Here is a 12605-nt window from a genome sequence, read left to right on the forward strand (position 1 = left end):
CACGCCTCCTTTCTTCAGTTGATTGATGTTCCAACGTGAAGGAATTATGAATAGAGCAACTATGCTTCAGAAAGCAGACAAGATGAAGCTAGAATTTATTTACATCCTTTTAAAGTAATTTATCGGGAATACTCAAAAAAAACTGCAGCCAAGTGGACCAAGAACATCAAGCAATATCTGAATATGTTGCAGCAACAGATTAAATGAATTTTGCCTTCCAGTGGTGAATCTTAACAGCACTTGATAAACATTGGATCAGACAAGACCAATAGACAAGAATTTACATCTCATTTCTTTTAAAGGAATAATTGATTTTTGACAGGCTTCAACAAGCTATTTACAGCTTAACCTGTACACTTGTCAGAACATCGCTCAATGAAAATTGATTGCAAAGCCCTTCTGTCTATTTGATCCTCTCTTTCAGGGTAAGCTACAACTGCCTTCCAAATATGGTCTGAATCCATTGGCCTGGATCATGTTCCCTAGTCAACTATTCCAGTTGGGTTTTAACATTTAAGCTTGTTGTCAATCTATAGAAGAGGGTCTTTCAGGAGATTAGAAAAATAGCTGTTGATTCAGCCAAATGCAAATTAGATACTTTCTGTAAAAAAAAACTAATATTTTACTACATGAGTAATTCAGAGTTAATGTAAGAATAAGGTGCTTGAAAAAAATGCTGACTTTGGGGCATTGGTTCATACAGTTCTGTGTTACTACGGTTTCCTCTCAGACAAGAACAGAAATTGCTGGAGAAACTCAGCAGGTCTGCGAGCATCATTGGAGAGAAAGCAGAGTTAACGTTTCGAGTCCAGTGATCCTTCTTCAGAACGGAAAGGTGCTGGAAAATTGTGCTCTTTACTGCTATAGAGAGAGGAGGAGGAGGAGGAGAGGGGAGTAGAACAGACTGTGACAGTGCCCACAGTGAAAGACAAAAGCAGTTGTCAATGATGGTAAATAATGGAATAGAGGTGTAAAATGAAAGATGTAAAAAGGAGGAAATGGGTGCGCTCTATTGAGAACAAAGTCAACAAGTTACAAATAAGTCACAGACAGGGGCTATTCAGGGATTTTTAAAAAAAATAAGGACAGAGATCACACTGTGAAATTGTGACTTCAATATTGATTCCTGGAAGCTGTAAAGTGCCTCAGTAGAAACTGAGATGTTATATCTTCAGGATATTGTGGCAGGACCAGGATCGAAATCTTAGCTTGGGAGCAAGATGGTAGATTGAAATGGCAAGCAGCAGGAAGATCAGGATTATTCCGATGGAGGTGTTCTGCAAAGTGGTTACCCAGTCTGCATTTAATCTTGCCAATGTAGAGGATACTGCATTGTGAGCAGCAAAACACAGTAGACTAGATTGAAAGAATTGCAGGTCAAAAATTGCTTCTCCTGGAAGGTGTATTTGGACAGTGAGGAGGGAGGAAGTGAGTATCCAATGTCACAGCTTCTGCGATTTCATGGGAAGATGGAATGGGCAAGTGAGGAAGTGTTAAAAGTGATGGTGGAATGGCCCAGGGTGTCGTGGATGGAATGATCCCTGCAAAATGTTGACAGTGGAAGGGAAGGAGAGGTTGGTGGTTGGTGGTAGCATTCTGCTGAATGTGGCAGAAATGGTGCGGAATGATCCTTTTAATGTGGAGACTGGTGGATAGGTCAGACATGGTCAAGGGCTGTTTCTAGCATGGTTGTGGAGAAAGCCTCAGATGAAGAAAAGGGATGACATGTGGAACTCCAATAGAAGGCAGTATAATAGGAACAGATGTGATGGAGATGGAGAAACTGGCAGAATGGATGGAATGCTTGCAGGAAAGCAGGATGTGAGGAAGTGGTGTTGTGGTAAGCGTGGGCTTGTCGTGGATTTGACAGACAGTCTTTCATGACTTTGGTCTCTTTTTCATCCAGTCATTCATCAATGTTCCTATTTTCTTGATCAGCCTATGATATAAATTTGCCTACCACAATCCTGAAATTGCATTGTCTCACCCTGTTATAACTGAAAACAAATTTGAATTCATTTTCTTGTGTAGTGTTCCACATACCTCTATTGAGAGATTTATTTTTATTGAGTCTGAATATCAGTACATCCATTAGATTGCTAGCTACAAGCAAAATAACATATTTAGATGTGATGCCCATTATTATTTGATTTAGATGTCTATCTAAAGTTCCAAATAATTAAGATTCTATTTAAAAAATTTTATTATTTCGGTATTTTGTTCATATGCTGGTGGAAAAAACTGAGGTATTGTCAATTCAACAGAGAAATGAATGATGTTTAAATTTCTGGATTAAGTTTTATTCTTGCACTGCAGCAACTTGAAAGGCGATGGTATCAGCATTTCCCATACACTTTGATGATGCAAACTGAGTTTTAGCACTGGCAGTTAAACAGAATTCTACTAGATTTGATTTTGTCATAGAAATGGTGTAATGCCACATGTTGCGCATAATTCAATTCCACAAGCTCAGAGGTCATGACTTCTGGAGCTAACCAAGACCAATAGCCCATAGGTTCTTCACTTTTCTTGTCTTCCCTCAGCACAAACCATCACAGTCATCACTGCCCTCGCCTTTCACAATAGTTTTATTGCTACTTCTTCCTGTATCAGTAATACACTAGATCTTCTTGAACTCATCCCCTCAAGACAGGGAGCACAGAAATTCTGTCCTGCCTCTCACACCTCCTCAACTTTTGAAATTTACTAAAAAATCAGCACCCAAAAATGTGGAGAACTGAAACAAAATCAGAAATTAATGGAAAAGCTCAGCAAGTCAGGCAGTACCTGTGGAGAGAAATCAGAGTTAGCTTTTCTGGTCCAGTGACCCTTGCTCAGAATGTGAACAATTGCATCCTTTGGCTGTGGATTGCAATGAACTGAGCAAACTGTACCACATGGTATTTGTTAATATTATTTTTTTTTCACAAGTCTAACATCTATAATTGATTCGTTCAGTCAATGAAACTTAACAATCAGCAGCAAATCTTCATGAAGTTATGACCTATGTTCCTTTAAGTCAAGGTAAATGTTGTCATAATATTTAATGCCTTAAAAATATTTTCTCTTTCCCATTACAATCAATTAAATCTTCAGCATAAAGGTGGTATGCGGATACTGTTAACACACAGAGCATATGAAAATGGCAAACAGAAGGTCCTGGCCTGTCATACACAGTTTTGATGTTTTATGCATCTCAACCCATACTTCCCGCCCCATCCAAAAGTTTGTAACCACCTGGGACAGATGCAAAAGAAAAATAAAACCCAAGCCAATTAGAGGGAAAAGAAATTGGAGATTGTGTCTCCAGTCAGTCTCAGGAGACCACACTGGCCTAGATAATGTTTCATCACTCTTGCCTTTCCAATGAGGTGATCGTCACCCCAATCAAAAACAGCCCAGTTCTCCCATGAAACAATATAACTAGTCAGTGTTCACCATGCAAGCTGGCAAAATACTCCACAAGTTTTCTATTCTTCACAAATGGAAGAACCTTTAAACATTCAACCAAGTTCTGCCCTTCGATAACAAGCTTGATCCCCTGGTTCATCCTAACTGATACAGTTCAAATAATGGGACAATATAAATCCTTCATTATTTTATAAACATCTGTCAAATCACCCTTATGTTTACACTCCCAAAATGAAGCACACACCGAATATTTGGGTCATGCACCTTCAATCAATTTTAATTATTTTTGCTAAGTTAATTATGGTCAGTGAATCCAAACTTCCATAAGGTTATTGTAACTAAACTTCTCTAAGATGTCACTTACCAGTCTCCCTTGAGATCTGCACAAATGCTTCCACACCGCTTTCTCCATAGTTGCCCTCAGATGCTAAAGTTGAGACGTAATTCCATCCAAGGGCTGTAACAATATCCACCATTGCTTGAACTTGGTATGAATCAGGTGGGACCACTCGGGAAAAGAAGTCATATCTGCTGTTGTCACTCAGCTCTGGAGCAGTTGAAGCATAGCTAATCTGAGGGATCTGTGCCAAGAAATGAATATACCATTCAAAATGAGAAAACATTATTAAATATTACTTTATTCAGATTCATAATTATAACTAAGCTCATATCCGAAAGTCCTGAGGTATACATGATTTCTCTCTGTAAGGCAATGCTATTTCCATTGCTACTGCTGGCAAACTGACATAGAATATGAGCATTCAACTCAACTCATATCAGTTTACAGAACAACTAATAAAATGAAGGCATTATAAAATCATTCCCAGTTTACTCTTTGTAGAGTACTTTTCATTTTCTTCAATTACCTCCCTGATCCATCTATGTTTGAATCAGTTAGTCATCTACAAATGCATTAATTGATGTACCTCACCCAAATTGCCATTTGTACAGGCACAAAACATTCAGCTTTTTTTTCTACTGGGGGTGTTATACACAGTAATGGTTCTGAAAGGGTTACTGCTAACAGCATCATGAGCACAAAGATGTCATAAGGACTTGGGTGAGGAAAGACAGTAGATCTTAGATCCTATCCATGGTCTCCCCACAGTATTGGTGCCACAGTCTATCTTACAATCTTACTGATTGTTATCATTTTGTTGAAGAAAGCCCGATTGTGACACAGTGGTAGTATCCTACCTCTGGGCCAGATGTCCCAGCTGCTTCTGAAGTGTGTCGTAACATGCTTAAACAGGTTGATTAAAAAAATACCAATCTTGTTTAAGAGCCTTTCCTTGTTAGATTAATTGATGGTTTCCTTCTATCACTTTTGACTGAGCAAGCCCTATAGACTCAGTAGTCGAAGCAGCATCTATCCAATCGCATGTTGGCAGTGGTTGGCATCACATGTACACAGGACATGGAGCACCAGAACTGGGCCCAATTCTGTCCTCACTGAATCTTTAATGTGAACTTTCCAGCACAGATCAACCAGAAACTAAAGCTGGTTTTGTTTTCTCATTCCTAGCAACAGAAAGATAAAGCTTAAATGAAAACAACTAACTCTGTTTAGATCAGGACCAAACTTGAGAACATCCCATTCAAGTAGGATGGTCATACATGCACGCACAAATGCATGTGGATACATATACAAAGGACACTCAGACACAAATTCACGTGATCATTCACACAAATGTGGATACATTGAAGTATGCATGTGCTCCCACATGTGCAAATACATGAGCCCAACATGCATAGGTATACACACACACACTTACACAGACACATGGTTGCACATCTACACCCCTAGGCACACACACATTTCCTTATACACACAGAGGTAGCTACACACACACACACACACACACACACACATATGAATTCACAATTGAGCACATTCACAGAAGCATACATCCACATTGAAAAATATCGGTGGGCTGAGATTATGGAATTTGCTACCACAGAAAGTGGGGCAGCATGGTGGCTAAGCAGTTAGCATTGTTACCTCACAGTGCTAGGGACCTGGGTTTGATTCCAGCCTCGAGCGACTGTGTGGCGATTACACATTCTTCCCCACGTCTGTCTGGGTTTCCTCCAGGTGCTCTGGTTTCCTTCCACAGTCTTGTCCACAGTGTCCAGGGATGTATAGGTTAGATGCATTAGTCAGGGGAAATGTAGGGTAATGGGTCTGGGTGGGATATTCTTCACAGGGGCAGTGTGGACTTGTTGCGCCGAAAGGCCTATTTCCACACTGTAGAAATTCTAAATAGATGGAGATAAGTAGAGTCAGAAAAAGGTGAGTGAGGCACTGCCAAGATTGGTATATGTAAGAAAATGTGGGGTATACCTGAATGTTAGCATGAAAACTGTGTATGAGGGGCAGCTGAAGCCTGTGTGATGGTGGGTGTGCCACATTCAGCAACTTGGTGGTGGACCATCAGTTGGGAAACATCACATGAAGATGCTTGACGGATTCTGTAAAGTCATTTTGTGTGTGACATTCCTAGTCCAGAATCTGAGAGTTAACCTCCGTGACCGCCTGGTGCCGCCCCCTGCTGGAGGTGACACTTTGGCCATCCTGCCTTCCCTCACAACAATACAGCTCTCTCTTCCTGTCACCTCCACCATGACCAGCCCCTTGTCCTGGGTTCTGGAGCATTCCCTCCACTCTGGTGTTCCATTCTCTTTGTTCAGTGCAGCTGCCTGTGCTGTCTGAGGAATACTATTTACTGCCTGTTGAGTGTGGCAATGGGAATCCCTCCACTTCCACTACAATCGTGTCCATGAGGCAGCATTGGCCAAATCACAAGCTATCTTCCGCCATCTAAACATATGGGCAGTTTGCCAAATGCATGCCTCATACAACACAAAAAAAATAGTGCAAGCCAAATTTTAGCTCCCTGTCTCCTATTTTTCAGGCTTGGCTTTATTAACTTTCCAAACCTTGCCAAGACAGTATTGACCTGTTCGAAAACGCGTGGCACCTTCCTGCCGCTGTTTCTCCCCCCCCCCCACCGAAGTTAGTATTGTGTGGCTGAATGCCTATCTGTCAGTGAGATAAGGTCGCAAAACCTTTTCCCACTCGAGAGTATCTGTCACTGCTCAAACTGAATCTTATCATCTCAGTCAACCTGCCAGATGGAGCCTCATGCTATCGTGAGCCAGTCCATCACACAAGAGACACAGGAATCAGAGTGAAGGAATGATATTAAGCAGCTTTACCTGCTGTTCTACCTCCTGCCATCTGATTACAGTGTTTGTGAAGGCATGGAACAGTAACTTCTGCAGGTAGGGAAGAACTGGAAATAATAACAAATGAACAGAACATTATGTTAAAAATATATTCACGCTCGTCACACCAGAGCCATGAGATTTGGCTCTGCAGAGTCGAGATTAACCTGTGCTACAGCTGTCAGTTGACTTCCAGATGGTGTCTGCAGTATACCCACACACTTCTGGGCATGATGCCATACTGCCTCTGAAATCCCGACATGCTGACTTCCTTGGGAATTACCCAGGAAGTTTGAGCTACTGCTGGCCAATTTCCCTGCTACCTGAGACCCTGTGAAAAAGTCTGCAGTTTGAAGGTAGAGTCAGAGATATCAGACATGACCAACTCCCCCATGCCTGCGGGAGATAGAAAGATCCCAGACCAACTTCTGGGTAACTATACAGCTGCATTGTCCCAACATCGCAACAATTAAACCAGCCTGTCCAAATTTCCTGAGCCAACCTGACCAGCCTAATAAAACCCACCATTCAGCTACCACACAATCTGAGCTGACTACCCCAGCTACATGCTAACTCAGCCGAACTAGCCTCTGATCCAACAGCCTCCAACTCCCCAGTCAGCTCACAACCACCCTATCTACCTGCCGCATACCCATCTACCCTACTCATCCAACCTGTATACTTACTCACCCAACCCACTTACATACATAACCACACCAGCTCCCCGCCCAATCAGTCATTCATCAAAAGTAGCGATGGTCCTACCAGTTCATTACAGAGAGATGACTGGTGGCGGTTTAACCTGCTCAGGTGAGTTAAGAGGCTGAGAAGGAGAATCCTTTATGGTAACCTCAGCTGATGCAGAAATTGAACCCATGCTGTTGGCATCAAGCTGTATTCCAAACCAGCCATCTGGGCTAACCAACCCCCAAACATCCTCTAATATTCGGCCATTCACTAAGATTCACATTCAAGACATTTATGTGTATCTTACAGCAGCTTGTACCATAAAAGGGGGTGTGTTTTGTACTCCCTCTAACACCGCTTCACCAAAATGAATGTCTTTGTGGGACTTCAGAAGAAGCCACAATCCGAAGACCCAGCCATAAATCCAGAGTTGCTTCAGGACACTGGAAAAGTTGGAGCAGGGTGGCAATCCAATACTGATTGTGCTTTGCAGATCAGGCCCACTTTAGCAATATAGCAAAATCAGCAAAACGTTTCATTGCATTGCTGTACCTAAAACAAGGGAGCTCCATCAATGTACAATTGGCTCAAGATCCTAGCAACACATCTTACATGTCAATGCAACATTTCCAGGGAGTAAGCATGCTGTTAAAATTCTGAGGCAAACAATACAATCCTCTGACTAAAAAAAAGGATGACTTTTCTTTTCATAATTCTGGGAGAATGCTTCCTTTCAAATATAATTTATGCATAAAACTTTCTCAAAATATAATACATAACAGTTCAATTTGACAATATATAAAATGCAGTTTCTTTCAATGCAGTACAGAGGTCTCACTCCATTTATATTTACAGTGTACAATTGCATTTCATTCCAAACATCCCTCTTATGCATAGAGCCCGGAGGGTTTGACATAGTTTCCTGTTGTCCAATGTACTGTGGTGGGAGAGCTTTAGACAGGTGCCCTTTCCCTTTTGGGCCTTTGAAGAGGCTGCCCCAAACTTTAGCATGTCCCTCAGCATGTCGCCCTAGACCTTGAAATGTGACAGTCTGCCACACTCAGTTGTCAACCGTTCTTTGAATTGAAAGACGAGCAAGTTTTGAACAGGATGTTGCATGCAAACCATTCACACTGCCTGACAGGTGAAAGGTGTTTTCCTCACAAACATTTCCACAAGGGATAGATGGTACAACACAATCCAACTGAACAGAATATCAGTGATAGTGTGGTCAGACCTACCTCTCAGAACACCAGGAACAGGAAGAATCTCAGCATGTATTGATAGTTGGTATTTGTCTACTAAAGGTCCATGCACAGCTTAATCACTGCACATAAAGGGTGCAACAGATATTAGGCACAATTTCTCTCCCATTATCTAGATTTGTGCATCATGCCTCAGTGAGCACAACCCATTTTGATCTCTAAATAAAGTAGAAGATGGCTCTGGTAACTATCATGGCACAGAGGTGGGCTATATATCAACACTGGCAGTCTGTACAGCAACACCAAAAGCACTTGGCATCCAATGACCAAGTTCTAACTCATGACAGAGGGAATTAATCCCACATTCTCAGTTGCTGCCACAAATAAGCTATATTCCCTGACTTCCTTTTTTTTTAAAGAAAAGTGTGGCACGGTGGCACAGCAGTTAGCACTGCTGTCTCACAGTGCCAGAGACCGGGGTTCATTTCCCGCCTCAGGCGACTGACTGTGTGGAGTTTGCACGTTCTCCCCGTGTCTGCGTGGGTTTCCTCCGGGTGCTCCGGCTTCCTCCCACAGTCCAAAAATGTGCAGGTTAGGTGAATTGGCCATGCTGAATTGCCCATAGCGTTGGGTAAAGGGGTAAATGTAGGGGAATGGGTATGGGTGGGTTGTGCTTTGGCGGGTCAGTGTGGACTTGTTGAGCCAAAGGGCCTGTTTCCACACTGTAAGTAATCTAATCTACATTTTGGACCATAAAGGTCTCAGATATAATGAAACATATCTACCAGCCCAGGCCAATGAGGCAGGTGTCCATCCCACAAACACACACCACCCTCACCTTCACTGGAGCAATTATATCCATGAGTAGTACAAAGTTCCCAGAAATCTTCCTGGCAGATACCACAGAGGCTTTGGTGAGGTGGATTACAAACTCTAGAGCAGACTTGACTCCATTGGAAATAACTCTGGTCAGAATTTTCTAAATGATGTTAAGCTGGGAAACAGGTTGTCAATTACTTGTTTCCTCCCTCTCCCCTGGTTTTCTGCAGGGGGTGGCACAGTGGCACAGTGGTTAGCACTGCTGCCTCACAGCGCCAGGGACCCAGGTTTAATTCCCGCCTCAGGCGACTCTCTGTGTGGAGTTTGCGCATTCTTCCCATGTCTGCGTGGGTTTCCTTCGGGTGCTCCGGTTTCCTCCCACAATCCAAAAATGTGCCATGCTAAATTGCCCATAGTGTTAGGTGCAGGGGTAAATGTAGGGGAATGGGTCTGGGTGGGTTGCGCTTCAGCGGGTCGGTGTGGACTTGTTGGGCCGAAGGGCCTGTTTCCACACTGTAAGCAATCTAATCTAATAAAAAAAGCTCTGATTTTGGCAAGGTATCCTGAACTGGAAACACATCACTTCACAAACTTAATGCTGTGCATGGTAGTGGAGAGAATTTGTAGGTCTATTAAAACTGTTTTGTTACCAGTCTAACTAAATGTAATAGTCCCAGTCCTTGGTTACATTACTCCATACCTAGAGTTTTCAAAGTTTCACTGTTGTTCAGCTGAGAAATCAGTGTTGCTGCATACAGGCTGTAATGCCAGGTACAAGCAGTGAAGTTTGGACTGTCCCCTGTTGATACTGTCTTTCCACTCTGTTCCTCCTCAAGGACATTCCTGTACCCGGTTCAAGGAGCTGGCATGTGTTGGACATCTCAATGTTTCAGGGTTGGGATGCTCTGGACTGTTTGCTGCTTCCAGTGTTTTGGAGATGCTAAAAGTTGTCTCCTATAGCTCTTCAGCATTTTGCTATGTCTCCTGCTCCTGTCATCTTCTTTACTCTTCATCAGAGTCACAATTGGCCATTTCAGACATAATCTGCCTCTCCACCTCTGTGGAGATCTGTCTGTTCTTTTTGTTAACCTTTTCCTTAATAGTTTTCCTTAGCTGCAGAGGACCCTCATGGGACAGTGTTCAGCTGATTGTTACAGCATCTATGCCTTCTTTTGCCTTCTCCTTGCCTCCCCCTGCATCCTTCCTTGTCACGTTTATCTCACTGAGAAAGTTGGTGAGGAGATGGCTGCTGGTCTACTCTGCAGCAATCAATCTCAATCCACTTTCTCTTCCAAAAAAGAGGATTTTAGTTGCCTGTGTGTAATGGAAGCAGCATTTTTGGAAGGTCATAGAGTCATAGAGGTGTACACCATGGAAACAGACCCTTCGGTCCAACTCGTCCATGATGCCCAGATATCCTAACCTAATCTAGTCCCGTCTACCAGCACTGGTCCCATATCCCTCTAAACCCTTCCTATTCATAGATCTCTCTGGATGCCTTTTGACTATTGTCATTGTACCAGCCTCCACCATCTCCTCTAGGTAAAAACAAGAACTGCAGATGCTGGAAAACAGAGTTTAGATTAGAGTGGTGCTGGAAAAGCACAGCAAGTCAGGCAGCATCTGAGGAGCAAGAAAATCGATGTTTCCGGCAAAAGCCCTTCATCAGGAATGGAGGCAGGGTGCCTCCAGGGTGGAGAGATAAGTGCGGGGTGGGGGATGGTAGCAAAGAGTACAACGGGTGAATGGGGGTGGGGATGGAGGTGATAGGTCAGAGGGGATGGTGGAGCGAATAGGTGGAAAGGGAGATTGGTTGGTAGGACAGGTCATGAGGACAGTGCTGAGCTGAAAGGTTGGAACTGGGGTAAGGTGGGGGGAGGGGAAATGAGGAAACTGGTGAAGTCTACATTGATGTCCTGGGGTTGAAATTATTCTTTCTGTGTCTGCATGAGTTTCCTCCAGGTGCTCCAGTTTCCTCCCACAATCCAAAGATGTGCAGGTCAGGTGAATTGGCCAGGCTATATTGCCCATATGTTAGGTGTGTTAGTCAGAGGTAAATATAAGGTAGGAAAATGAGTCTGATTGGGTTTCTCTTCAGAGGGTCGGTGTGGAGTTGTGGCCGAAGGGCCTGTTTTGATACTGTAGGGAATCTAATCTAATCTAATCTCCATCTTCATGGTTGCTTTCTCCTACACTCTTTCAAATCCAAATCTCAATGTGCTCCTTTACCTCAGTGCTGTTCCCAGCTACTTCAAAATACATAGAGAGGGAGGTCAGCACAACTATGACAAGAACATGAGGGTTACGGAGATGTGTGGTCTGAGTGGAGTTCTGCTGCAACAGCAACATTAAATTGTGGGTCCATATTAAGGATCGACTGCGATACCAGGTTACCCCTTTCGTTGAACATCTTCATGAATTTCGCACATACCCTGATGTTTTTAAATCTTATGTTGAATTACCTGCGACTGTGGGGTAGCCACAAAAAGACTCACTTAACAATGAAAGTCATGTTCATGGCTGCATTTCCTTCACTATTTTTCGCCACTACCAAACAGGTGTTACACTCCCCTTGGTTTGGAGCTCAGTTGTTGCCAACGCTTCTAATTTGCACAGGCCAGGCCTCAAGGCTCAAGGTGGGACTGAGAAAAGGATGGTTTGTGAGTTGGTTCCTTGAAGATAATGGCAGCACAATGTGATATTACTGGCTGCTGATATCTGCATAGACCTCTTTTGACTCCATATCAAAATGAAGTACAGCAAAAACTGAGGGACAAAGGTTAATCAGGCTATTCACTGAAGGCACATAATGGGTGCTAAAGCAATGATTCAGAGCTTTGAATTGCCATTGGGGAGGAGAAGATTTGCACAAGTGAAGATAGAAACATTGAGTATTTGCTGGATGTTGTACAATATTGTTAGGCACAGAGATCTCATTATAGTCTTGGCTGAGATGTAATTGAAAATCATCAAAATCCAGGAGGACAATGATGTGCAAATGCCAATGGCAGCTGATCAGTCTGTTCTGGCAATGCAATAGCAATGTGGCAAATTGCCCACTTTTTAATGGGATTTGCAACAGTACCTAATGAACACCAATCGGCCAAATGGATAATAATGCTTATTTGTTTTATGTGCTTCATTTTCGAAGGAAAGTACACGTTATATCTATTAAGTTTAAATTTGCCAACTGCGTTTTTCATTTCTGTTCACTAAAAGTAGTGAAAACAATAAAATACAGTTTATGATAATAAA

At 42.7% G+C, this 12605-nt stretch overlaps 1 protein-coding gene and 1 long non-coding RNA gene across 6 annotated transcripts in view; one reads left to right on the forward strand and one right to left on the reverse strand.

Annotated features, from left to right (window-relative positions):
- LOC122559526 (metabotropic glutamate receptor 8) overlaps positions 1-12605 on the reverse strand; it is a 447166-nt gene that overhangs the window by 254782 nt on the left and 179779 nt on the right. For all 4 annotated transcript variants that reach the window (XM_043709129.2, XM_043709130.2, XM_043709131.2 and 1 more), the window contains exon 3: positions 3776-3992. In XM_043709129.2, the coding sequence (XP_043565064.1) occupies positions 3776-3992 (217 nt within the window). The remainder of the gene's footprint in view (positions 1-3775; positions 3993-12605) is intronic.
- The window catches only part of LOC122559528 (uncharacterized), an 83949-nt gene that overhangs the window by 10946 nt on the left and 60398 nt on the right, over positions 1-12605 (forward strand). The window lies entirely within an intron of this gene.

This window comes from Chiloscyllium plagiosum, unplaced genomic scaffold (genome assembly GCF_037043375.1).
Source record: "Chiloscyllium plagiosum isolate Xiang-an unplaced genomic scaffold, Cpla_swu_hap1 HiC_scaffold_19, whole genome shotgun sequence".
NCBI lineage: Eukaryota > Metazoa > Chordata > Chondrichthyes > Orectolobiformes > Hemiscylliidae > Chiloscyllium > Chiloscyllium plagiosum.